General features: G+C 45.9%; 1 protein-coding gene and 1 long non-coding RNA gene across 11 annotated transcripts in view; one reads left to right on the forward strand and one right to left on the reverse strand.

Moving 5' to 3' along the window:
- The window catches only part of ATP7B (ATPase copper transporting beta), a 79150-nt gene that overhangs the window by 10401 nt on the left and 40871 nt on the right, over nt 1-27878 (forward strand). For 7 of the 10 annotated variants that reach the window (XM_082700987.1, XM_082700991.1, XM_082700985.1 and 4 more), the window contains exon 3: nt 21420-22650. In XM_082700987.1, the coding sequence (XP_082557113.1) occupies nt 21465-22650 (1186 nt within the window). In that variant the 5' untranslated portion in view covers nt 21420-21464. Of the gene's footprint in view, nt 1-10365; nt 10808-21127; nt 21152-21419; nt 22651-27878 lie in introns of those variants that run through there. The other 3 variants (XM_082700984.1, XM_082700986.1, XM_082700990.1) reach the window with 2 other exon arrangements.
- On the reverse strand, nt 1367-10233 carry LOC309848961. The gene is made up of 2 exons (XR_014303376.1): nt 9595-10233; nt 1367-1832 (listed from the first exon to the last, which is right to left on the reverse strand). It is a non-coding gene; the product is annotated as an uncharacterized lncRNA (long non-coding RNA).

Raw genomic sequence — 27878 nt, forward strand, 5'->3', positions numbered from 1 at the left:
CTTAGTCCTATATTCTCCCCTCCTACCTGCCACGTCAGACACCAGTCCCCAGTCCACATTGTCACCCATGTGTCTGAAGGACCATAGGATGGATGTTCCAACAACCCCCTCCGTGGGTTCAATTAATTTGCTAGAGTGACTCACAGAACTCAGGGAAGTACTTACTTACATCAGTGTATTATAAAAGATAGAACTCCGGAACAGTTAGATGGAAGTGCTAAATTGGGCAGGGTCTGAGAGAGAACTTTAATCACGCATCACTTAGAAATTTCCAAGGGCTTTAGGAGACCAAATATTTATTTATTCCTTCCTTCTTTCCTATTTTCTTTCTTCCTTATCTTAAAAAATATTTTATTTATTGCTTTGGCAGGGAGGGAGAGAGCACAAGCAGGGGGAGTGGCAGGGAGAGGGAGAAGCAGGCTCCCCCTGATCAGAGAGCCCGACCTGGGGCTTGATCCCAGGACTGTGAGGTCATGACCTGAGCCGAAAACAGATGCTTAACCATCTGAGCCACCCAGGCACTCCCCAAATAGATATTTCTTATTATAAATCACAATATCACCTGTTTCCTTGTTGATGCTCTGCCCAGTTTGGTTCATTATTGAAAGTGGGGGTTGAAGTCTCCAACTGTCCCTGGGAAATTGTCTTTTTTTCTTTTTATTTCTGTCAGGTTTTTTTGTCATGTATTTTGTGTGCTGTTCTTAGATGTGTATATTTATAATTTTTATATCTTCCCGGTGGCAGGTTTTATCATTATAAAATGTACCTCTTTGTTTCTGGTAACACTGTTTTAAAGTCTGTTTAGTTTGTCAGCCTAGCCACATCAGCTTTCTTGTTACTGTTTGCCTGCTACATCTTTTTCCATTCTTTTATTTTTAGTCTGTTTGTGTTTTTTGAATCTAAAGTTTATCAAACTTTCTGGACATATAGGCTATTTTTTTTTCCATTAGATTTGGGGTTTTCAGGGATGCCTGGGTGGCTTAGTAGGTTAAGCCTCTGCCGTCGGCTCAGGTCATGATCTCCGGATCCTGGGATCGAGCCCTGCATCGGGCACTCTGCTCAGCAGGGAGCCTGCTTCCTTCTCTCTCTCTCTGCCTGCCTTTCTGCCTACTTGTGATCTCTCTCTCTCTTGTGTCTGTCAAATAAATAAATAAATAAATAAATAGATAAATAAATAAAATCTTTTTAAAAAATAAATAAATTTGGGGCTTTTAGTAACTATTTCTTTGAGTATTTTTCCTGTTCCTTTCTCCTGGTCTCTCATCACACATATGTGGTCTGGGTAGTGGTGTCCCAAATTCCCATGAGTGTAACCAAGACCAAGCCTGTCTGCCTGATGTGCAACAAAGCCAACAGCCCCGAATGATTTGCAGCAAGATAAGGGTTTATTCAAGAGGCAGGCAGATGAGGAATTGGGAGGGCAATCCTGAAACTCACTTCCTGGAAGGGGGACAGAATAAGTTTTTTATAACATTTAGGGGTTGAGATTGTCTACATATTGATGAGGGTGGGGAGAAACTTATGACTCTTCATGAGGAACGATGGAGTGTGTGTATTGAGCAAACATATACGTAACGTATGCTCCATGTTCACTTTATGGGAAGACAATATGAGAATGAAACAAAATTGAGCCCCTGATGTTAGGACGTTATCTTAGGACAGGGAGAGGGGGTGTGTGTATGCTCCAAGAGCTGGTATAAACTGCAAGGGGTCTTGGGCTCCTTATCTTGGGTAAGGAAGACAGGGCCTTGCTTGTTCATAGGCTGGCATCTCATCAGTTAACCTTGAGTCCAGGCTTCTGTGGAGACCACAAGTGGATTAGATACTGGGTTCTGAAAAGACAACAATAGCTGATTAGGGGGAAGCAGTTCTCTGAGAAATAAGCTTTAAACTTTCTGTGAGTTGCAACCTCATTGACTCTGTGAGGCTCAGTTTCTTGAATTCTTGTTCTTTTTTTTTTTTAAGATTTTATTTATTTGTCAGAGGAAGAGAGAGCACAGGCAGTGGGAGGAGCAGAGGGAGAGGGAGAAGCAGACTCCCTGCTGAGTAAGGAGCCCAATGCTGGGCTCAATTCCAGGACCCCAGGATCATGACCCAAGCCCAAGGCAGATGCTTAACCAACTGAGCCACCCAGGCGCCCCTGTTTCATGAGGTTTTATTCAGTTTTCTTCAGTTCTTGTTTCCTCTCTGTTGTTAGATTACATTATCTCTTTGATCTCTTCTTGTTGGCTAATTCTTTCAGGTCAAAGCTACCGTTGGACCCAACTAGTGAATTTTCATTTCAGTTACTATACTTTTCAACTCCAGAATTTCCATTCTGTTCTTTTTTATACTTTTTGTCTCCTTATTGACATTCTCTATTTAATGCAACATGTCATCATCCCTTCCTTTAGTTCAAATTGTTTTAATGGTTTCAGTCTTTGTATAGTAAATCCTACAACCAGTTGTAGTCAGAGGCAGTTTCTGTTGGCTGCTTTGTTTCCCCCTGATGTGTGGATCATACTTTTTCTTTGCATGTCTCACAATTTTGGGGTAGAAACTGGACATTTTAGATGATTCTGGAAACTGCTACTTCCTCACTTCCTCACCACCACTGCCCTTTGACGGGATGTTCTTGAGCTTAGTGTTTTTTATATTTTACTTTATTATTTTTAAAGATTTATTTATTTATTTGACAGAGAGAGAGAGAGAGAGAGATATCACAAGTAGGCAGAGGCAGGCAGAGAGACAGGGGGAAACAGGCTCCCTGCAGAGCAGAGAGCCCAATGTGGGGCTTGATATTAGGATCCTGAGATCATGATCTGAGCAAGGCAGTGGCTTAACCAGCTGAGCCACCCAGGCTCCCTGAGCTCAGTGTTTTGAGATTTGTTCTGACCTCAGGCCGTGCTCCTCTTGGCTCTCTCCACCCCCACCACCCCACCCCTCCTTGTTACTCCAGCAAATTGGCCAGCCTATAGTTTAGACTTGTCCAGTGGTTCTACCATTCTCCATCCAGTTGCCTTTCACCCAGGCAGAACTTCTGAACCAAGGGTTGAGTTGGGAATGAGAACAATGTCACACTTCTTTCTGAGTGATTCTCCCTCTGTAGGAGCTGAGTGCTTGGGAAAGGGAATTCGCCGCAGCAGGGGGCAGGCAGTACCCTCAGTTCTGCTCTGTTTTCCTCTCTTCCACATTATGAGTCCTGGCAAGGTCAGTTGGGGTGCCATATTCTGGGTGCACCATTGTCAAGGTAGAGCCTTCATGCCATCAGTGGGGATGAGATGGAAGAAGGGACCCTCCACCTCTTGGCTGCATTAGCCTATAACTTAGCCTCCAGGATGAGATGGCCAGGGTGAGAAATGCTGATATCTTGCCCCTCCTGGGAAGAAAGCCCACTGACTGGTAGCTGGGTGGAGAGGGATCCCTGTATTCTTGGCTGCACCAATCAAGTGGAGTTTTCCACCTTGGTAAGTTCAGAAAAGGGAGTATGGTCTTGATTCAAACAGCATCGACTCTTGCTGCTCTTACCAAATTTTAAGAGGTGTTCTTGAATAAATGGTTTTTTTCATTTGCTGTATTTTTTAGGATCATTTCGAGAGCCTTTCCTTGTTTGTTTGGTTTCTTTAAAATAATTTTCACCAGTTTCACTGGGGAGTTGGTCTGCACAGCTCACACTGCCATGCCAGAAGTCCCTCCCCTCTACTGCATTTGACACTTGTATTAGAATTATGTTTGGCTATGGGAAACAGAAAATCCAACAATATGGCTATTAGTGAAGTTTGGAGGCAAGTGTTCAGGTTGGTGTGGCATCTCCAGGGTCATCAGGGACACAGACTTCTTTTCTGTCTGCTCTAGAAAGCTATGACGCAACCTTCATCTTCATGGATACCTCATGGCCCTAAGAAGGCTGCCAGGACTCCAGCCCTTTAATCTATGTCACACACAGCAGAAATGAGGAAGGGGTAAGGACCAATCTACTCTCTCTTTTGGGGAACCTCCTCAGGAGCTCCGACAAGCAGCTTTTCCTTGTATTTCTTTGGCCAGAACTCAGCGTCTGTTTTCAACATTTTTTTTTTTAAGATTTTATTTATTTATTTGACAGAGAGAGATCACAAGTAGACGGAGAGAGAGGCAGGCAGAGAGAGAGCGAAAGGGAAGCAGGCTCCCTGCTGAGCAGAGAGCCCGATGCGGGACTCGATCCCAGGACCCTGAGATCATGACCTGAGTCGAAGGCAGCGGCTTAACCCACTGAGCCACCCAGGCACCCTTCAACATTTTTAAATTAGAAGATTTTAGTGTGTAAAACTCCAGCTACTAACATACTCTTGGAAACTCTAGAGTCCGAGAGCCTCACTTAGGTGGAATGTGTTAAAAAGAAAACAACAGGATCAAAATCGTATCACTTAGGTTAAGTCCCCTTCACTATAAACTAGCAGGTTTGGTACCTAATCTAATTGCGGTTTCAACCTCCTGCAGGAGTACAACTCTGAAGGTGTTAGTTAAGAGTTTTCTGATAAGCACCGACAACGTAATTTGTCACAGGGGTCTTCTCCATCCCCCTAAAGGCAAATGAGGTAGTCTGCATAGTAAGACCCTCTGCTCTTCCCACTAAGGGAAAGTGATCTTGCCTGAAACAGTCTTGTCTTTTGCTTACAACTTTCATGACCCACTCTTCTTCCCTTAAAATCTTCCATTTTGTGCAACTCTTGGGAACACCCCTCTGCTTGATCAAGGGGATGCTGCCCCGTGCATGGATCGTTTAATAAAGCCAATCAAATTTTCAGATGTACTCTGTTGAATTTTTTTTTTTTTTTTTAAGCAAGGTCAGTGCCTGTTCTCCATAGTAATTGAGTTTAGACTCTTGGCTTGGAGGGGGAGAGAGTAAGCAATGGAGAAGAGAGCCAGCTTTGCATGGGGCACCTTCTGAACGTTGAATACTTGTTTGCAAGTTGAGTAGTCCCTGTTTTATTTTATAGCAAGCAAATATGTAAGTTATTTTTGTTTTGTTTTCTGTGTCATTCCTTCAACAAATATTTATCGAGAAGCTTAAATATAAGCGCTGCTGTCGTGCTGGGAAGAGGTGAGAAAAGAAAACAAACAAGGGGTCCTGCCCTTGGGAGACTTACATCCTACTGGGGAGACGGTCCATAAACAAATAAAATATATATTACTGTATCAGATGATAGTTGAATGCTCTGAAAAATAAGCAGGAAAGGACCATAGGGAGTGAGAGTGTATGAAATATAAACAGGGTAATTAGGGTCAAGCCACAGAGAAGGTGACATTTGAGCAAAGACCTAAAGAAGGTGAGGAAGTGAGCCATCTGGACAAGGGGTTTTGGGAGAAGGTTGTTTTTAAGGTCCAGAGAGTAGGTGGGGGGGGGCGAGTCCCCAAGTGGGGGGCAAGCCTTGCTTTAGTGCAGAAACAGCAGGACCCGAATGGTTTTAGCTAAGTGAGTGAGGGGTGAGTGGTGGGAGGACCGGCTGGAAAGCCAGCTGCGGTCATCTGACTTCCCCTCGAGGGGGTTCTCTGGTTTGGGTGTCGAGAGGAGACTCTAGGGACCAAGAAGAAGGCCAGAGGTCACTTAGGGGGTTGTTTGAATAGTGCAGGTAAGGCATGCTGGAGGTTGGGACCAGGGCTATGGGGGGGCTGCTGAGAAGTGACTGGAGGTCGGATGTAGTTCAAGATGGAACTGAGAGGATTTGCCGACCATCTGCCTATAGGTTTGAAAGGAGATGGTTCTCGTCAAGGTTTAATGCAGGTTTTCCCAGGGCAGGTGGAAGGATGGAGATGGGAAAGACTGGCGGAAGCAGGGAAGGGACAGCGTGCTGGGAGCTCAGGTTTAGATAAGGTAACGCACGCAGTGCATGTCAGCTATCCAGCGGGGGATGGTGGGGCCCTCGGATCCCTCCGTGTGGAATTGGGAGTTACTGGGTAGAGGTGCTGTAGGTATTGGACTGAATGAGCTCACCAAGGAATGAGTACAGACAGGGACAGGATCCAAGCGAGGGCTGAGCAGCAAGCCACTCTAGCATGAAGGACTTTGGGGACTACTAGTAGGCTCCTGTGAAGGCCTTGGAGAAGGAGTTGGTGGGGGTCGGGGGGGGACACTGTTAGAGGAAAGCCAGGAGGGGGTAGGTACTTGGGGCCTGACCTGGGGGGCAAGGACAGTTCTCCCTGCAGCCAGAGGGAGGGATGGATGTGGCTGGGTGGGTGGGTGAGATGTTGGCAGGCTCATCCGTGGGCGTGGGGGTAGGGAGTGGAGGTCAGAGGAGCAGGAGGGAGAGGCGGACGTGTGGCGGGTCTTCTAGAATAGCGGAGAGGGAGAGGACGAGGGAGATGCACAGGTGGACTGCTGGCGGCACCAAGGGCTCTCTCCAGGTTCCTAGACTCAAGGCAGCATGGCCAGGCAACCTGGCTGTGTTGGGTTTCATCCGCATTTAGCTGGGAGCAGACAGACCTGGAGTCTGTGGGAACATAGAAGGAATGAGGGCTGGAGTTGGGCCCGGTGGGTCTCCGATGGCAAGGGCAGCCAAAGAAGTTGAGGTGCATGTGATTAACCCTAGAATGAAGACATTCCCTTTTATTCTGATGGTCTCAAGTGTTTCTTTTTTTGGCCCTGCCCAGTCTCTTTATGGTTTAGAGCCATTGTAATTTTTCTCACTGTAGGCCATCCAGCCAGGGTTTTCCTTCTTTCCTCTCCTGTGAATAAACTAATTCAGAAGTTGTGCTGAGCTGTTTCAGTCTCAGAAACCCCCAGTTCCTGGGCATGTGAGGAGCAGCCCCTGCGTCCTTCCCGCCGACTGGCCTGCAGCAACCCCTCCCACACCAGGTGCCTAATGTTGGAAGGATTTCTTTTATACTTTAACACTGTCCTCTACTGTTCTCTCCTAACCTGCTAACAAACTCCTGAGGGCAGAAAGTGTCTTGTGTCTTCTGATGCACATAGGGCGTAAATGGTTGGCTCTCAGGCCCCAGAATACACTCGTGTATTAGCATCCCGCCTCCGTTGTGAAGGATGGGCTGTTTGTATTGCTCACGCTCTCTGTCTGGGAACCTTCCGGGCCACTCCTTCCCAGGGTGAGGCTTAGTGTCAGGTTCTGTGGTCCTGTCCTGTCATAGGATCCACAGCTCCTCTGCCTGTCCTGGGAGGACTGGCCCAGCATTCTCTCCACCCAGGGTGAGCTGGTGAGCTCCGGCAGGTGCTGAAATACTGGAACCAGATGTCTCTCCTCCACAGAATGTTGTCGGGCTTAGAGGCTCATGGAAACATGAGCTGCCCATCTGCCTTTGGGCCTGGGCTCCTCAGGTTGCAACAGGATTGGTTAGGACACCGAAGGGATTTTTATTTTTATGCAAGAAGGATCCACAGAAACTGGGAAGGTGGGTAGGATGAATTTATTTTGGAGAATAGCTGATATAATTTGCACCTGTAAGAGGCAAAGGTAATTTAGTGTGACCCTTGAAGTGAGACCCTTAAAGACCTTTAGCTCCAGAAGGAATATGAGAGCCAAAGTTGCCCTTGCCCTGGGGCGAGGGGGCAAAACCCACCATGAAATCCTAGGTGGGAGAGCACCTTGGGATCTGCTGTGCTTGGTCTCAGTGAGCCTGTATATGACATCCGGGGAATGAGGTTTGTCTGTCACTGTGTTAGGGAAGACAGAAGAACCTTGTCTTCCAGTGGCTTCCAGTGTCTTGTGGTACAGGCGCATGCTAGGCATCAGGAGCAAGGATGGACTGATCTGGAGGCAGCCTCTGTGGAGGGAGAAGACTTCACCTCCAGTCACTCGGAGACTCTGTCCCTGCAAGGCCTGTGGTGTTGACATTGGTGGCACTGGAATTCAGATAAGGGACAGAGCCCTGCTGGTGTGAATGGAGGCCACACGGAGACTGGGACTTAAAGGATAAGCAGGATTAGCAGGGCAGAGGAGGGGAGCCCAGGGGTCAGGTGTGAGGAAAGGGGGAGGTGCCAGAAAGAGAGTTTGGACTCCGTTCTCAGCCTGGGAAAGTGGTTCATGCTTTGGCTGTTTTGCGAGTCTCTTAGCCTCTGTGGGAACAAAGGAGAAGCCACCATTTCCACCCCAGACATGTTTCCCCCCGTGCCTCCTCATCTCTGCCAAACTGGAAAGGGCAGTGTGCCCCGCAGGTCCTCTCGAGCTCGGATCGCTGGATCACTGAGCCTGGAGGGCCCCCTCATTTATTTAATCCTACCCTGCTATTCATTTTCTCTGCTCCTTGTAACCCTATAGCCACCTCTCCCCCGCCACCCGACCTTGGAGTCTTCGTTCTCATGCCTGCCCAAACCGTATTTCCAAATCACAAATATAAATCATGTAAGTCCTTTGCGTTAAAAACTGGCAATTCTCCCCTGTCCGCAGGACAAAGTCTAAACTTCAGCCCTATTATAACCTGGCCCCAGCCTCCTTTCTCTGGCTGTGTTCTGGGTCTGAGTGGCCAGTTAGGAGAAGTAAAAATATTTTACAGTAAAGTATTCAAATTTTCTCTGGTGCTAACAGAGTAGACTGTTCAGAATCAATGAGGATGTGTGATTCCAACATATTTTCCTTATTAATCATCCAAAACTGTAGCACAGAAGCGTTTATATTTACAGTGACCCCCCTATCACCAAGCAAAAGTTGAAACCTGGACAGTGACTCCTATTTTAAAAGACAGCAGAAAGATAAACCACACCTTTGGGGAAGGCTTTCTACCCAAAATGACAATTTTTTTTTTTTAAATCTGCACTTAAAAAGATAAGCCGCAGCTTTCCAGAGAATATGTTTACAATGCACACGAAGGAATTGTGCGGTGGTTGAAGGCACACACAGATCCTGATGGAGCCTGTCAGGAAACAGGGAGACACTAGATAGGCAGGAGGTGAGTGATGGCCAGAGAGCAGGCCCAGATATCCCAGACTCCTCCAAGCTGGCTCTTTTGCGGCCTGCGCGGAAGCACTTAGCATCAAATGTACCATACCTTTTTGGTCATTCATTTGAAATGGAGGCAGGTTCTTTATTGACTGAGCACGGGGCAGATACGAAGCCAAGCGAGACACTTGGGAGGTGGCAGCCCTGAGCATGTTTCAGAAGCAGTCTAGTCCCCACAGAGCAAATGAGGGGTAGAAAAGCAGGTGGCCCTGGGGGGCCTGTGGTGAGACTGCCTTCCCTCAGAGAGAACAGATGTCTGGGGCAGCACTTCTTGGGGCAGCAGTGGCTGTTTTTTTGTTTTGTTTTGTTTTTTAAATATTTTATTTATTTATTTGACAGAGAGAGATCACAAGTAGGCAGAGAGGCAGGCAGAGAGAGAGAGAGAGAGGAGGAAGCAGGCTCCCTGCTGAGCAGAGAGCCCGATGCGGGACTCGATCCCAGGACTCTGAGATCATGACCTGAGCTGAAGGCAGCGGCTTAACCCACTGAGCCACCCAGGCACCCAGCAGTGGCTGTTTTAATTGGGGAGGAAGGATCACTGCGAGACAGAATCCTCGGTCCCCTGGAGCAGAAGGCCATGGGCTCTAAGTGCTCTAGGGGCACACCACTGTGACCCCACCCTGCCCTGCCAGGGGCACGCTCATTCCAGGAGAGGAAAGCAAAAGAATACAGTGTCCGTTTCACTCACCCGGTTCAGTCGGCAGTGTGGACACTCCTCCCATGCACACTTGGAGGGGGCGGCGTTGCCAGGATTAGCGGCTGGCAGAGCTGTGCCTTCCCCTGGAGGGTGAGGTTGCCTCTTTCCCAGCAGCGAGCCTGTGGGGGCAGGAGGGGAGACAGTGCTGCCCAGCAGAGCGCGAGGCCGCCTGGATTCTCTTAATCCTCCTGGAGCAGCGGGTAGCCTGAGAAGCCTGAGCTGTGGGTTAGGTCGTGGCGGTGCCGACCTAACCACTAAGGAGTGGATGAGCCAGGCTATCCAGTGAGTTTTTGCAGTCCGTCCTCACCGAAGTCAAGCCAAGTTGGTCCAAGGGAAAACAAAGCTGCAGGAAACATGGAACTTTCTTACACCTTCTTGAAAATGCAAGTCATGTTGCCTAGGAAATACTTCTCTCCCCTAGTGTGCTGCACCCCGCCAGCTCTGGAGCTATGGAAGAGGCAGCTGAAATTATTCCAAGAAAGCCCTGTAAGTTTGGTAATAAAATGAAGTGTCGTTTCTCCCCTGCCTCAAGGCTGGAGTTCTGACAGTGCACATGGCTGAGAGGAAACTGTGCTCAGCTTTGGGAGGTGATTACGTGCTGGGCGCCCGCACATGCTGGCCCGGTGTCCTGGCAGGGCTGGGTGAGGGCACGCGCGGGGCCGTGTGCAAAGATTCCCAGTGCCGAATGCAGTGTGATGAGTGAGAGGGTGCCAATTGGTTGGAAGGATGTAGGTAAACAAGAGCAAATATATATCCAGCAGCGTGCAGCCTGCCCGAGTTCTGAAGCCGGCTGCTGGACTTGGCTGGCAGCCTCTCACTGAACTGGCTCTGGAGCAGAGGGGACTCTGCAGGACTGAGCACAGCAGGTGGCCTGCCCCTGCTACTTAGGGGGACACTTTTAAAGCATTTGCTCCTCCCATGACCAGGTAGTGTGGTGAGGGTGAACTGCTTGCTCGAATGGTGGGTAAAGGTGTGACTGGACACTGCGATGGAGGAAGCTGGGGGTGAGACGCCCAGGAGCCCTGAGCCGTCCTTCCTGGCGACCCTGGGTGACGCACAGGTGACCCTGGTGTCCGTCCACAAGCGGTGGTCCTTCAGGAGGAACCCTGGGGCCAGGGGCTCCAGCAGGCCAGTGACTTCGGAGGAGGAAGGAGAGTGTTCACAGAAGGTTTTGAATGGAACATGGGGAATCCGTTCCAATCAGGTCAGTGCAATTGCTTAAAGGGGTAAAAAGCCGAGGGGGAGTTGGCCAGGGCTTGCAGATGGAGGCTTCTCCCATGTCCTACGAACTGGGGCTCAGGGAAGCCGGTCTCGGGAAGGAAGCCAGAGGCAAGGTGGATCTCCAGAGACGAAAGTCTATCACGGTAACTCTCTGGTTTTGTTGCTTATTTTTAGGATATTTTGTAAGCCTCTGTGGAGCAGAAGTTTTGCAGAAGGCAACTCAGACAAAAATGGATTTTCCTCTCCTCTTATTTTTTTTTTTGAATGTGTACCTTATATTGTTAATGTCCACATTTGACTAAATAAATATTTTGAGCATGTTGCTGCAAAACGAGCTGCTTTTCTTAAGCAAATGAAAGTTTTGTTAACCCAAACGTCAGATCATGTTCAAAAGTAGGGCAGTGTAACGTTTCATAAAAATGGTGCCTTTTCGTGGCATTTCCACGTCGTTTGTGTGGGGTCTTTTTTAGTGATAAAAGCAGATGGACACAAATACTGGTTAGATACAAAAGAAAATTTCCACAAGTCTCTTGCTCCTTTAAGAGTTATTTTTATTTCTTCTGGTTTTAATGGCTTAAAAAGTCCCCAAAGCTAAAGGAAATTTTGTGAAAAGAAGATTTTGAAATGTACTCTGCAAAAGATTTACATCCGTTGAAGGAAATTTATGAGTTTCTTTAATGCAGTGCATGGTCAGCTTCTGTATTTCTTAGTTGAGTGTCTCAGCAAAATATTAAATTTGGAAGGGGGAAATGCCTGACATTTCTTTAAAATGTTCAGACAATGGCTTTACAAAATCCACCCTATTTGAATGTGAAATATTCTCATCTTTACTGGCCATACTAATCTCACATGACTAGGGGAGCCACCTGAACCTGTCTGGGGGAGCCCTTCAGGAGGGAGGGCCTACGTAGAGGTCAGGGTAAAGGCTGTGGCCCTGAGTGTCTGATGCAGATCCATGCTCTTCTGGTGCCAGGCTGGGGGACGTGGCAGGTGAGTTTCCGACTCCTCCAGCTTCCCATTCCCCACTGCAAATTGGAATGATCGGTCCCACCTCCTGGGATTGTGAAGGCACTTTGTGGAGTACTGTAGAAATACAACAGGGTATTATTGATGCCAAAATTACTATATTCAGTAGAATTCCCAACTCAAGATGTGTCTGGTGCTCTCTGAGTGGCTGAGGGAACTGTGTCAGCCAGGTGATCTGTCGGAGCACAGTTCCAGCTATTTCCTTCTCAAGCTCTGATTGTGCTCATTATATGGAACAAATTTACGATGAGGCAAGGGGAGTAAAGGAAAGTATTAGGAAGAAAATGTAAGCAACCATATGCCCCTGCCATATATGTGTACCTGTATCTACTTATTTATTGACAGGTACAGGAACAGGGGGTAATAGTAGTACATGCATCTTACATTTTTTACTTAGTATTTTGTGAACATACACCCACACACATATGACATAGACATCTATATCTATAGCCTTTAATTGAAGTCCCACTTTTGTTTTTTTAAGATTTTATTTATTTGACAGAGAAATCACAAGTGGGCAGAGAGGCAGGCAGAGAGAGAGAGAGAGAGGAGGAAGCAGGCTCCCTGCCAAGCAGAGAGCCCGATGCGGGACTTGATCCCAGAACCCTGAGATCATGACCTGAGCTGAAGGCAGAGGCTTTAACCCACTGAGCCACCCAGGCACCCCATGCAGTCCCACTTTTAAATTTAGGATTATTTTGAGAAAGAATTCAAATGAATTATTCTAAAAAGGGGGGAAATTTATAGTAGCTGGTTTAGGATGGTAAGAACCAAGCTAAAAGTCATTTGTAAATGAGTACCTGTTCATTGCCAACAATGTATTGACCCAAAATCTGTCAAATCACACTTTGGGTCTACTTGAGATTTAAGTTATTTAATACTTGGTCTGTCTTTTTGATGATAGCTATTCTAATGGGCCTGAGGTGATACCTGGTTGTGGTTTTGATTTGCGTATCTCTGGTATTGACGATGTTGAACCCCTTCACATGTACCTGTTGGCCATTTAGATGTCTTCTTTGGAGAAGTGTCTGTTTATCTCCTCTTTCCTTTTTAAAAATTGTATGTGTATAAATATAAATTTAGATATTTTACTATTGAGTTATAGGAGTTCTTTATGTATTTTGGATATTAACCCTTTATCAGGTATGTGGTTTGCAAATATTTTTTCCCATTCCATGGGTTGTCTTTTCATTTTGTTGATGGTTTCTTTTGCTGTGCAGAAACTATAGTTTGATGTGGTCCCACTTGTTGATTTCTGATTTTGTTGTTTGTGCTGTAAGAGTCATATGCAAAAAAGTCATTGCCAGGACCTATGTCAAAGAGCTTTTCCCGCTATGTTGTCTTCTAGAGTTGTGTGGTTTCTGGTCTTCTGTTTAAGTCTTTAACCCATTAGGATTAATTTTTGTGAATAGTGTTAAGATATGGGTCCATTTTCATTTTTTTCCCATGTGAATATCTAATTTCTCCAGCACCATTTATTGACGGGACTTTTTTTCTCCATTGAGTATTGGTTCTTTTGTCAAATATTACTTGACTGTACATTGTTGCTTTAAGAAGAGTTTTTTTGACTACCTCCGTTTTTTTTTCCTGAAGATTATTTTTGTTTATTCGTTTTTCTTAAGATTTTATTTATTTGACAGACAGAGATCACAAATAGGCAGAAGCAGGCAGAGAGAGAGGGGGAAGCAGGCTCCCTGCTGAGCAGAAAGCCTGATGCGGGGCTTGATCCCAGGACCCTGGGATCATGACCTGAGCTGAAGGCAGAAGCTTTAATCCACTGAGCTGCCCAGGCACCCCTGAAGATTATTTTTAGTACCAGGTTCTTATTGTGCATTATAGGGTAGCATATGCTATAAACATGCGTTTACACCTAAGTCTTTCAAAGGGATATATTTGTTTTATGTTGAGCTGATTATACCTCTAATTCTAGGCAAAAGCTTACATTTGTTAGCCATTATGGAATACAATTTTGTATGATAAAATAGTAACTGTGGTATTTCACCAAATCTGACAACCATGTGGAATTTATCAATAATAATAATGGGCAAAAATAATTCCAAGGTCATGGACTTCTGTCATATAATTATCTAAGTTACTAGTGTTTGTGTGACATTTCTTCCATTGTGTTCTTTTAATTCCGGCAAATGATATAAGGGAATGGTGACCTTATGATTCTGACTTAGACTGTTTCATTCAAATGTAAAAACATATTTGAAGACACTGACAGTTGCTTGATAGTGACAGGCCTGTTGTACAAAATGTCTTTGATGGGAGGGGCTTGAAATACAGTATTATCAGAGAAGGTTCTGAAGCAGAAAAATGCTATTGATTCGATAAAAGTCTGATGGAACCGTTTTTGTGATAGACCTAAGTTAAAAGCCACGGAATTCTCTAAAATGGTTAATAGTAAAGCTGTTGTAAATGAGACTGCAAACAAGCTTTCTGAGGTAATAACTGCAAAGTACTTCTTGGAGAGGTCTTAGAGTTTGTGAATTTCTAAATTTTATTTTGTCGTAGGTCAAAAACAACATGTGTTGTATGTATATATTGAGACTAGTTAGTCTAACTTTATTCACTTTTCCTCCCAAACAAATAATGGATATACTGCATCCCATTTCTCAGGAAGAGTTCATACTTTTCCTTACTGTGATCAAGAGAAGGAAACAGGCAATACATCTGTTCAGAATTTCCCAGAAAGTACACCGTCAACACCAGAGCTGGAGTAGCTCCGGAGCCTGAGGTCCGTGTGTTGCACACACAGCCCAGGCCTGTAGTTGGCCTCATCAGTGCTTGAATTAATGCCTGAGTTTTGGTTAGTTTTTTTTTTTTTTTCCCCCCCAGTAGATAAAATCTGAATAATAGTTTCTGGAAGCTCTTTCTGGACCTTGGTGAAACATCATGAAAAAACAGTTTGAAGGGGTTGGAGTGGGGTTTGAGGGAATATGGACACTAGTTTTAATGGTTAGTTTTCCTTATCAGTTAAGTGGTGGACATAGTAAGTTCCCTGCTTACCTATTTGGGACGCTTTTTAGGACCTAATGAGTCACACTTGTCTTCCTAGTCATTCCTTTTCAAACATTTATGATGTCAGCTTTAAAAAAAAATTATTTATTTATTTATTTATTTATTTGACAGAGAATAACAGAGAGAGGGAACACAAGTAGGGGGATTGGGAGAGGGGGAAGCCAGCTTCCCGTGGGCTAGGCGCCTGACATGGGGCTTGATCCCAGAACCCTGGGATCATGACCTGAGCCACCCAGGAGCCCCTGATGTTAGCCTTTTAAATCCTTTTAGTTTTCAGGCCTTCCTGCAAAACTTTAGAATCAGCTTTCTCACTACCCCCATTTTATCTGCAGCTAAGAATACTGAGGCTCAGATTTGCTCAGACGTGGCTGGAATTCATATCCAAGACGGTCAGACATACCCTCAATAAATTCACAGCACTTAAGAAGGGCAGATATTTAAACAAATATGTGAAAATATTTTTTAGAGTATAAAGCCATGTGTCATCAGGGCACCACTGTTGTCGTCTGGTTAATATCATTGTTGATGTTGTGTGGTTTAACCTACTCTTTGCCTTAGAGAAACTGAAAAACCACATTTGTTTTGTGGTATAAAATGACACTTTTTAAAATTTTAATTTTAGTAACTGGAAAATATATAGTCTCACCCATGGTAGCCTCAATTTTATGTATTAATACATAAGCATATATTCATATAATTGTGTACATACAGATTTAACAATGACACATATACCCTTCCTCAGTGGAGTTCTAGAGACTGGTGCCCAACTGCCTGGAGTGTTTCATGTGGGATCTTTTCTTGAGTCAAACAATCTCTTTCTGGCCCTCCTTCCCTTATGAACCTCTGATACCCAGACATTTCTTAGAGAAGAATATGTGAATTTCTATATGTGAATGGCAATGACTCATTCACATTGTATTCAGGAGGATGTAGAGGGTTCCAGAACCTCTTCCACCTTTCCTTGTGTCCTGCCTCGTCTTGTAAGTGTGGTTCCCTGAAAGTGTTTGCAGTCAGGCATACTGGAGAAAGCAGAGTGAGTACTGACGTTCTGTGGTAGTTTTTCTGAGTGGTTCTGAGTAGTTCTGTAGTTCCGAGGTCACAGAGACAGCTAGAGGTAACGCACTAAGGGATGAAGGAAGGCTAGGGTCAGACTCAGGCAGCTGAGCTCTGAGCTCCTGGCCCCTCGCTCCTCTGTCTCTCCTGACTGTGCTCATTCACTTCGCTGTTAGCCTCTCGGTTATGTGGCAGGTAAGATGTGGCTCTTTTTCCTTGTTTTCTGACTTTTTGCTTTTTTGCATTTTGCTTTCCTGCATTGTTGTCTCTTCCTGTAATTAACATGGCTAAAAGGAAAATGTAACCTTAAATGTTGTTTTAAAAAAATAGCCTACTGGACTTTTGAGCTGGATTTAAATCCCAGCTGTTATTTAAATTGATTTGTGACCTTTGATAAGTCTGAGACTATTTAAACAGTAAAATGGTGATAAGAATACTTATTTTTAGAATTATCTTGAGCACTAGGGATATAAAATGCCATCCTCATCAAATAACACTGAGAATCATTAACTATTTGCTCTTGCTGGATCTGCATACATATGAAAACAGCAGGACGTCTCTGTTTTTTGAATTCCACAAAAGTTCAAGTGCCCCAAGTTGTATGAGGTGCCGGTTAGAGGCTGGAGGGGTTGCATGCTTATAGAACATTTTTGCCTCCTGAGTTGTTAAGGGTGTTACACACCCTTCAAAGTTAAAGAGGTCTCAAGGGTAAGTTGGGCCAGTGGTAGATATCCTTAAGGTTGATAGGGATCCCAGTGGAACAAAATCTCAAACATGGCTAGTGTGTGTTGTATCATGCACGTAGTAGAGTTGTTCTTTGATTTGTGGTCACAGATATTTTCTACAAAGTATGTAATTTTCTGGGATTTTCAATTTCAGTCTGGCTCTGAAAACTTTCGTCCAAACATGCACCCCATTTCCAGTTCCTTCTTCATACTAGACTGGCCTCACTACAGATCTTATTTTCCTAGCTCCACCTTAGTGAATCAACCGTTTATATCCCTTTATACATCTTTTCTTTTACAAGCCCTGGACTCACAGCAACTTCCATGTGGCCTGGGTGTCTACATTAGCAAAGAATTGAAATTCATGTTTGGATTCCCCTATGTGCAAATCCCCCCTCTTCCTGTGTTGCCAGTCCCTTCTAATCCTGATGCCCACCATACTAATAGTTTGTTAAAAATTTAAAACCTAGCAGAAGTTCTTCCCCAACCTGTTGGGCTTGCTGAAGACAAGACAAGACCCAGACATCTGTCCTCAAGAAATATATAATTTAGTGAGAACTAGGCAACACTGGGGTTCTATAAGGTTTTCCCTGGACACAGTTAGTCCTTGGACCCCCTCTCCAATGTCCATGATTGCTTATTGAGCCCTTAACCCTCAGTGTGTGTTTGTTTTCTGAACTCATTAAGAATTTTTCCCCCCAAAGATCCTCTTAATTGAAGAATGGAATTAGAAACACACATACACACCACATGTGTACACTTAAAAACTATTTAAATACCGAGCAAGTGTTATGAGGTTGCTTCTAAACCAACAGAGACTCTGGTGTTTCATGAAGTTGTGATACGTGCAAAGCTTTATCTTTCATAGCTACTTCTCATTAGAAACCTGCCTGGTCTAGAAGGGGGACCTCTGAGTATTGTTTGCTACAAACAAATAGCTTCCATTGCTTCTGCAAACCTTTTTGGCAGAAGCATAGATCCATAATCCCGGGATTAAGAGCTAGCATTGTGGCTTGGGGTTTGCGGAGTTTAGCTAGACCTAGCTAGGACCAAGCAAAATAAGTTGGATAGTCAATCATTAGGTATTTGTTTTTCCAACAGACTAGGAGATTGAAGGTTATGATTTGTTTTAAGGAGGCATTTCTGCTTATTAAGATACTATATTGGGACACCTGGGTGGCTCAGTGGGTTAAAGCCTCTGCCTTCGGCTCAGGTCACGATCCCAGGGTCCTGGGATAGAGTCCGGCATCGGGCTCTCTGCTTAGCAGGGAGCCTGCTTTCCTTCCTCTCTCTCTGTTTGCCTCTCTGCCTGCTTATGATCACTCTCTGTCAAATAAATAAATAAATAAATAAAATCTTTAGAAAAAAAAAAGATATAAGGTGAGCATCCTTGAATATCTTCGTTTTTCTTTCATCTTTTTCAATGAAAAAGGTATTTAATACCAGTTACGATCTAGTCATGGTTCTAAATTTTCTTTATATGCACGTTATTTTAACTTTTAAACTAATTATTTTTTAGAATTTGGTAACACGTGTACATTAGACAAGAGGTTATACACTGAAAAGTAACTCTTCCTTCAGCCACTTCTTGCCTCAACCCTGGATCCTCCTCAGATCCTCCCGGAGACAGTCCATGCATTTGTAGCCAGCTCCGTGTCTAATATTCTTTTTCTCACAGATAGTGCTGGCATGCTATGATAGACTTCCTGTGGTGGCCCTCCCAGTGAACTACACCTCCCTGTATTGAAGTCCTTCTGTAAATTCCTCCATATTGGCTGAGCTTGGCCATGTGACTGGCTTTGGCCAACGGTGACTTAGCAAGTGTGGTGCAGGCAGAGGTTTGGTAAGTGCTTGCACATTGGAACTTGTTCTCTGGGAACGTTCACAATTGTGACACTGCCGCTCAGAACCCAGAAACCAGCAACTGTGAGGTACCCAATCTAGCCACATGGAGATTCTTCACGGAAGAGAACCGAGGTCCCTGCCCATGGCTCTTACAGCAGCCAGCCAGCATCAACCTGCCAGCCATGTGATGGACAGACCATCTTCTTGGGAGTAGAACCTCCAGCCCCATTGACACCACTCCAGATGATGCTATGAGGAGCAGAGACAGGCTTTCCCTGCTGAGCCCCATCCACACGGAGACCATGTGAGCTGTTCTGAGCCACTAGATTTAGGTTATCATGCAGCAACAAAGAACTGAAACACTGTGGTCACTCTGTATTCTGTGTCCTGCTTTTTTTCACTGAATGGTATATTTGATAATCAGTCTATTTCAGTATATGTAGAGTTACCTCATTCCTTTTTTTAAGAGCTGGATAGCAGTCCTTTGTATTGCTCTGTAGTGATTGAATTAATCAACCTCTTATTGATGGACATTTATATTTCCAGTTCTTTGCCGTCAATATCTTCACTGCATGCTTGCTTTTATACATGAACAAGTATATTTATTGAGTAAATTCTTAGAGATGGAGTTGCTGGGTCAAAGGATCTTTGACTCCATCATTTTAATATGTATTTCCAAACTGCCCTCATGAGAGGTTACACCCCAGCCATAAGGCAGTGCTGTTAGAAGGTCACATCTCTGCCTTGCTGTTGTTTTGGCATATATTGAAAAGGCATTTATATTTCCTTTTGATGACCTTCCTTTTTTCCTAGTGGGTAGTTGGCCTTTTTCTTTTTAGAAGGAGCTCTTTATATTTTTATTTTTTATTTTTATTTTTATTTTTTAAAGATTTTATTTATTTATTTGACAGAGAGAAATCACAAGTAGATCGAGAGGCAGGCAGAGAGAGAGAGAGGGAAGCAGGCTCCCTGCTGAGCAGAGAGCCCGATTCGGGACTCGATCCCAGGACCCTGAGATCATGACCTGAGCTGATGGCAGCGGCTTAACCCACTGAGCCACATAGGCGCCCGCTCTTTATATTTTTAAAAAATTAGCTCTTCTTTAATATGAAGCAAATCTTTTCTCCACCTTTATTTCTCATTTATCTTTTTCCTTGGTTAGAGCAATGTTTTCTCTTAATTGTGCTTATTAGATTTATCAGTCTTCTACGGCTTTGGGATTTTCTTGTTTTTCTGTTTCCTTTTTCATGTTTAGACTTTCCCTTGCCTGAGATTATAATTGGTATTCTCCTGTGTTTTCTTGTTGTATTATTACTGTTTCGTGTTTTACATCTTCATCTCTGAGCTTCCTGAAATATTTCTTGATATATAGGCTCCAAATTCTATTTTTCCTAGTTGTCCATTAAAACTGTCATGCCATGCCATCCTTATATACTACATTTCCATATTTATACCACAGGTAATCTAAGTATATTTACTTAATGCAATAAACTCTTTTGAGTTGCCAGCCCATATATTACTTATTTTCTCTGCTACTTTAGGACATACTACAGTGAATTTTATTTTATTTTATTTTTTAAAAAGATTTTATTTATCTATTTGACAGAGAGAGATAGCGAGAAAGGAACGCAGGGCTCGATCCCAGGACCCTGGGACCATGACCTGAGCTGAAGGCAGACACTTAATGACTGAACCACCCAGGGGCCCCTACAGTGAATATTTCTTAAAACGATTCTTTATAATTGTTAATCCCAGCTTAGTTTAGGATTTCCTTTGTGGATGTACAAATGAACATTTATAGTCTGCTTTGAAAATTATTTAAACTTTAATTTTGTTAAGCTGCTCAGAAGCCGAAGTTGGAAAGATGGGCATTTTAATGCACAGGAATATGGAGGAGATCATTCCATGTAACTGAGATTCATCTGGAGATATAAGTAGGATTGGGAAGGGACAGAGAGTGGTGTGCTTTCTGATCCTGTGCCATACAGGAAGGCCTATTCCCGAATTTCAGAAGCACATAATAGTATTGGTATAAAAACTATATCTAATCAGGAGCCTGGGGAGGCTGGGACCCTGCAAAAGGAAGATTTGGTTTTGCTAATAGAATGGCTGAAGCCACTTCGTTATGGGAAAAAAGAAGTCAGGAAATTATTTTTGTACTCTGGTACATTAAGAAAATGCATCCATTTAATTTGGGGAAGCCCTTGTGATTAAAAGTAATGACTACAACTGTCCTGGACCCCGGGGGATGGGGGCAGTGCCACTCAGTGGAGGCAAAACTGAGAAGTTCCTCCAGCCTTGCCCCACCCGCCCCTTTGAGCAGCCACTCATGCTCATTTCCCTTGGCTTCTGCAGCACACTTCCAGACCTTTTATCTCACAGGCCTGTGGTCTGACCCCATGGGGCTCGGCGGGTCTGCATTTGGAACAGGTGCCTATGGTTGTTAAATTTAAGCCCTCCTATGAGAATGTATGGACAGCCCTGGAAAGAGAGACAGAATTAAAGTGTTGCCCAATGGACATAAGTGCGTTGCGACAGGCTCCAAAGTGTGCAGGGAGATTTCAGGAGACCCCCACAGGTGGGCCAGCCACACCACGCTTGTTCCAGCCACACCACGCTTATTTCTTCCCGAGAGAAGCCTGCACTTCTTCTAGGTAAGAAAACACAGGTCACTAAGGTGGGCAGTTGACATCTAGGTTCGGAGTCACAGAATGTTCGAGCCCATCAGAGCCATTTCATTTGGTCAATCATGTTTTTGTAGCTTTCCTTCCTGAGTTTTACAATCTTAAACTCTCGGGCCGTGTTGGCACCGGTGGCATTGTTTTTCCTTTTCTCTGTGCCAGACAAGCTGGGCTATTTTAGCAAATACTTAGTTTCAAGGATTAAAAAAAAAAAAAGAAACGTTCTTTCTTTTCCCTTTAGATCTTGTCTAAACTTTCTTTGCCTGCTCGTGCCCGGGAGCCAGCGATGAAGCAGAGTTTTGCCTTTGACAATGTCGGCTACGAAGGCGGCCTGGACACTGTGGACCCCCCTCAGACGGCCACCGGCACCATCAGCATTTCGGGCATGACTTGCCAGTCATGTGTAAAGTCTATCGAGGGCAGGATTTCCAGCCTGAAAGGCATCGTGAGCATTAAGGTTTCCCTGGAACAGGGCAGTGCGACGGTGAGGTATGTGCCATCCATCCTGAGCCTGCCGCAGATTTGCCGTCACATTGAGGACATGGGCTTTGAGGCCAGCGTTGCAGAGGGAAAGGCTGCCTCCTGGCCCTCGAGGTCCTCGCCGGGCCTCGAGGCTGTGGTCAAGCTTCGGGTGGAAGGCATGACCTGCCAGTCCTGCGTCAGCTCCATCGAAGGCAAGCTCGGGAAACTGCAGGGAGTAGTGAGAGTCCGAGTGTCCCTCAGCACCCAGGAGGCAGTTATTACATACCAGCCTTACCTGATTCAGCCCCAGGACCTCAGGGACCACGTCAGTGACATGGGCTTTGAAGCTGTCATCAAGAACAAAGTGGCTCCCGTAAGCCTGGGACCCATCGATATCGGGCGCTTACAGAACACCAATCCAAAGACCCCTTTGGCATCTGATAACCAGTCTCTCAATAACTCTGAGACCTCAGAGCACCAAGGGAGCCACACGGTCACCCTGCAACTGAGAGTAGATGGAATGCACTGTACGTCTTGTGTCATGAATATTGAAGAAAACATAGGCCAGCTCCCCGGGGTTCAAAGTGTTCAAGTGTCCTTGGAGAGCAGACTGGCCCAAGTACAGTATGACCCTTCTCGCGTCACCGCCACCGCCCTGCAGAGGGCCATCGAAGCGCTTCCACCTGGGAACTTCAAAGTCTCTCTTCCTGATGGTATGACAGGAAATGGGACAGGTCGCAGGTCTTCCAACCGTGTTGTCCCTGCCCCCACGCCGAGACCCCAGGTGCAGGGGGTGTGCGATACTGTGGTGCTCGCCATTGCTGGCATGACCTGTGCGTCCTGTGCCCAGTCCATCGAAGGCCTCATCTCCCAAAGGGAAGGGGTACAGCGGATATCGGTCTCTGTGGCTGACGGGACTGGCGTGGTTCTCTATGATCCGTCTGTTACTAACCCGGAAGAACTCCGAGCTGCTGTTGAAGAAATGGGATTTGAGGCTTCAGTCATTTCTGGTATGTGGTCGACCCACGTGAAGCTCACCCTGGGGTCTCCTCCTCTGCTTACAACAGAGGGCCTGCAGGGTGGGGTGGGGAGGGCATGCTTGCTGCTCACCTGTCAACAGGGGTGACTGAATTCTGCAGCTTTTCCTTGTAAAGTGTGTTAATGTAGAAGAAATAGAATTTTTTGGTGGGTAGATTCTGCCTCTCATGGAGCTGGGACTGAAATGCTAAGCTCTTTTTTTTTTTTTTTTCTGAAGAGAACTCTAATTCCATGATCTTTTTTTAAAAAAAGAGTCCTGTGGGAGCATCAGGACCTTCTCTCTCCAAAGGAACCATCGTCACGTTCTGCGATTTCTCTGCTGAACAAAACTGTACAAGCAGAACCTTAGTCCCACCACCGGGAGTGCATTCTGTTGAAAGTGGGAATTAAGGAGGGGTGCGGTGATGATGGCTTGCCCTCCTCAGTGGCCGTGGGGAGAGGCACGCATTTCTGCCGTGTGCCTTGTGAGACCTGTGAGCGGTGGGCTCTGCCCAGAGCCAATGCTGCAGCGCAGCAGGCCGAGTCCTGTGTGAGCCGGCGAGGGCAGGGGACGGGGCGGGGATGCTGGAGGCAGCTCAGGTACGCTGGGGTTGCCGAGCGGCTGAGTGTGAGCACTCAGGAGGCGGTGGGACCAGCGGGGCAGCAAGTGGGCCACTCCGAATGGGCCGCGTGTCCAGCTGAGCCGGTCTTCTCTGCAAAAGTGAGGGGTGTCAGCAGTGGGTTTTAGTCCAGAGGCCGTGCAAGGGAGTCCACACTAGAGCAGGCTGGTCGCGGTCAGTGCAGAGTGGACTGAGGCCCGGAGGGCTCACAGGACACTGTGTGACAGATGACGTGGGGCTGGAGAGCAGGGGATGGATTAGAAACGACATCCAGGAGGTTGTGTCCAGCAAGCTTGGTCCGGGTGAAGCCTGTTATACGGCGGGCCGGGGAGGAGGGGAGAGCCTGTGGCCAGACCAAGCTGCGGGAGGACAGCAGAGTGTTGGGCTGAATTCTGGCAGAGTGGGGCTGGAAATGCAGATTTGGGTGGTGGGAGCCAGGGGAGATGACAAAAGTCCACGGAAAGGGAGTGTGATCCGGGACAAGCAGAGGGAGGAACGTGAGGGCACTGATGTGGAAGGAAAGGTATCTAGAGAACGAGATTTTCACAGACAAGGACAGCACCCTGGAAGTAAAGGAAGCTGTTTCAAGGAGGCGGGTTATGGGGCCTCAGGCTCCATGTAACTAGGAGGTGGTGGCTCAGGTGAAGGGGTGCCTAGCTGCATGGTGGGGGGAGGTGCAGCCCTCCAGGAGCTTAGCTGAGGAAGGACGGAGGTGGTAGATGGGAAGGGGGTTTGCAGAGAGGCTGAAGATGAGGGAGAGCTGGACATGCAAGGGACAACTGGCTTTGATCCCAAGATACAGGCCGTGGACAGCAGTGCGAGTTACAGATGGGACCAGGCCGGTAGAGCCCCATAAGCTTGCGTGACAGCCTGTGCCATAGGGCGGTGGCCAGCCCGGCTCTCAGAAGGGCTCGTGGGCAAAGACCCGTGGCCATGCTCAGGGCCAGCCGGGCTTGGGTTTCCCACATCCACCTCGCAGTAGCCGCCAAGATAAAGTGTGTCTCCTTGAAAAGTTCGCTCTGTCATGGTGCTTCCCTTCACAGACTCCCTTATAGGGAGTGGGTAGGTCATGTAGAATGACTTGGCCCTGTTCTGCACTTTGTCTTTTGTACCCGGTTTCAGGAAGGAGGTTGTTTTTAAACAAAAATCAATAAGGAAAACACAATGGAACAGTAAATCCTGTACTTGAAAGGTAGGAAACGCAGTACAGAGTCATCATCTGCTGTATTTGTATGAGGTTTCAAGTCTTTCAACAGTAGAATCAGGTTGTTGGCAGGAAAAAGATATTTGCATTGAACTGCATAATCCAGAGTAACTGGATTTGACTAAATAAATCTAGAAAGAAAAGAGCAGTGCTTTTTATTGGTCAGAATTATGAGAATTATGTTTTTAGCCCAAGAGGTATTTAGTGTACCAGATTTAGCAAATAAAGATACAGGACAGCTAGTTAGATTTGAATTTCAGGTAAGCAGTGAATACTGTTTCAGTCAAAGTGTGTCCCATGCAATATTTGGGACATACTTATACTAAGAAGTTATTTGCTGTTTTTTATGAAATTCAAATTTAGCTGGGCATTTTGTACTTCACCTGGTGGTTTTTAAAACTTAGGATAACCCATGAGTACCCTGGTGACCCTCTTTCTAGCCACTTAAATGCTGAGAAGGCATTATTTATATTTGGCTGGTCATTCTGGAACAATCAGGAGGAGGAACTCCTTGAACACAGTCTTCAAAACCATGTTGTTTCTCCTTGGACTCAGCAGCACCCAGCACATAATAGGTATTTGTGGGGGGAGAGGGAGTAGAAGATAAAGAAAAGGCTGGGACACGCAGGCTCACGGGGTAGCTCAGTGGCAGGATTTAACCCAGGGCATGACTCAGAAAATGTCAGAGAGAGCTGAGTAACCACACCGGGAATGGGAAGGAAACCGAGAGATGACGGAGAGCAGGAGGGTCTGAGGGAAGAGGGCCCCCAAGAGCTGGGGGCGGAGCCGGCGGCACTGGAACTTCTAAGGAGAGGCTGTGGCCAGGAGCTGGGCTCCCAGTAAGTAGGTGGGAAACACTTCGGGCTTTCCCTCTTTCTGTCCTGTTGTTTCCCACTGGTTACCTCCCATGTGCCAGATTTAATCACAAGCCAGTTAGCAAGGGAGCCTGGGAAAAGTGGTTTAGCAGGGGTCAGCCCCCTTGACAACAGGGCTGGGAGAGGGAAGGGAGCAGTCTGAGAGCATGTGTGCAAGAGGCGGGCATTGCATTTCGGCCAGCTTACTGGACAGCTAAATATATAGACCTGGTTTGTATCTAGAAATCAGCTCTGCATGTGTGCACTGGTTTGCATGATAAGTATTGTCTGAATGAATGAATGAACAGATGAATGACTATATGAATATACCATGAGGAAAAGTCATCTGTCACGTGCAACATGTTCCCCTCACCCTTGTAAATAGGCAGTGTCCCTCTGGGGGCACTGTTCCATGACCCCAGCATGTGTCATGGGGCTTCTGGGTCCCAGGCACTGTGCCGGCTGTCGTGAGTGCTCAGAGGCAGTCCAGGACCTGCCCACGTGTGGTTCCTGCTTGACCACGGAAGCATCTCAGAGACCCATCATCCAAGGCAGGTTGGAATAAATGTGACAAGGGAAGTGTTGGTAGTGCGCTCTTGGGATTCAGAAGGGGAAGAGAGAATCCAGCATCTGGACTTGATGATTAGAGCTGACTTTGGAGCTGGGCTTGAGTCAGACAATAGAGAGGGTCTCAGCAGGCAGAAAAGGGCAGGACTGCACCAGACAAGACGGAGGAGATTCAGCACAGGCCCGCGGGCAGGAGTCTTCCTGCTCTGTCTTGGGAACGGTCTGGCTTGGGTGGAAATAGAATATAAGTAGTGGGAGATAAGATCAGCCAGGCCAGCACTCTAGTGCAAGCCACCATCCTCTGTGACCTGGATCCTGGAAGAGGCTTGGAACTAGTCTCCCTGCTTCTGAGCCTTTCAGCCTTACAGTCTGTTTCCTGCCCAGCATTCACAGTGTTCCTGTTACTCTGCTGATACCCTGAAACCTTGCCATGTATATTGTGAGAGGGGTTCCTTAGAGAGCTCTAGAAGCCCCCTCCCTGACTCCCCACCTTTCTGACCCCTTCCCAGTCCTCATAGCAAGTTTGTTCTCACCTCAGTGCCTTGTACTTGCCGCCCCCTGGTCTGGAATATGCTTTCCCCAATATCCACATGGTGCACTTCATTTCATCTATATTCTGGACTTTTACCAAAGTATTTAATTTATGTTTAGAAGTGCATAGATTTGCATTATACATGGTGGTTTTGTAATCTCTTTCACCCCGCAGTTTATCATAAACATGCCTATAGGTCCATCCGTACGTCTGTGACGCCATGCGCAGCGGCTGCGTAGCATTCCGTTGTGGGGATGCGATACAACTTAGTTTCCAGTTGGACTTTTTGCATCTACTTTTTGTGCATGTGATTGTAGATAATAGCAATAGCAATCTTTGAGGCTACATTTTTTGCACATACTTAATTATTTCCTTTTGATACCTTATAAATTCCTGGAAGTGTTCATTACTGGGTCATAGAATATGAACTTTATTTCATTCCATTACAAATATTTATTGTGCCTCTACTAAGTGCCAAGTAGTTAGAGGTACTGTTTTTGATAATATTGTCAAGTAGACTTCCAGAAAGTCAAACCAATTTACATGCCCACCCATTGTCTTAGTATAGATGAATAAAAAAATGGGACCCAGTAATACAGACTTTTTTGGGTTTTGTTAGTTCATTTCAACTTTCTTTAATGATCTCCAGAAGCCCAGAATTTAGGTGAGTTAAATCCTAGTGTGGGAGAATGGCAATGTGTAGATTGTCGGTTAGTAAAGGAGTCCAAAACTCTTTGTAATAGGACAAATATTATTAAAATTGTTGACCACAATATTTGGATAGAAAGACAGGTGAATCCAAAAAACAGGTGATGGACTAGGAAAATGGGGAGGGGTTGAACAGGTGCAGGGGGGTTGGACAGGTACGGTGCAGGTGGATGAGTGCAGGAGGTAGAATGTGGAGAGGTTGTGGCCATAAAACAGCTTTTGTGAGTTTGGCATCCAAAGGGCAGGGTCATTTTGAACAATGACCGAGTCCAGGAAAGTACTTTCTGTCATCAAAATTGTGTGACTTTCTGGAGTCATAGAAACTCTCTAGGTCTCGATCTGGGCAATTAGTTACATATGTGGGTCCATATGTGGTGGGCAGAGAAATGGCCCCCAACGATGTCTGCGCCCTCGTCCCCAGAGTTCAGCAGGGGGAAGGATGGTCTTTTCAGTTTATGTGCTGAATCAACTGGGTATCCAAATGGGAAGAGATTCACCTTAACTCTCACCTCGTAACCTACCCAAAGTTAATTTGCTGTATGGCAAATACTGTGGAAGTTTATGAAAGTAACAGCTTCTAGAAGAAAACAGTATGGATATTTTCAGTGTTGAGCTGGACAGATCTGCTACCAGAGCACAAAACATGCTAACCACTAAAGCTGGTTTAGTTGGTTGGTAAGTTGGGCCTCTGTCCGAAGAGCGGGGGCAGAACACAGCCCTGCACGGGTACGGGCAG

Source organism: Mustela nivalis, assembly GCF_964662115.1.
Source record: "Mustela nivalis genome assembly, chromosome: 15".
NCBI classification, from domain to species: domain Eukaryota; kingdom Metazoa; phylum Chordata; class Mammalia; order Carnivora; family Mustelidae; genus Mustela; species Mustela nivalis.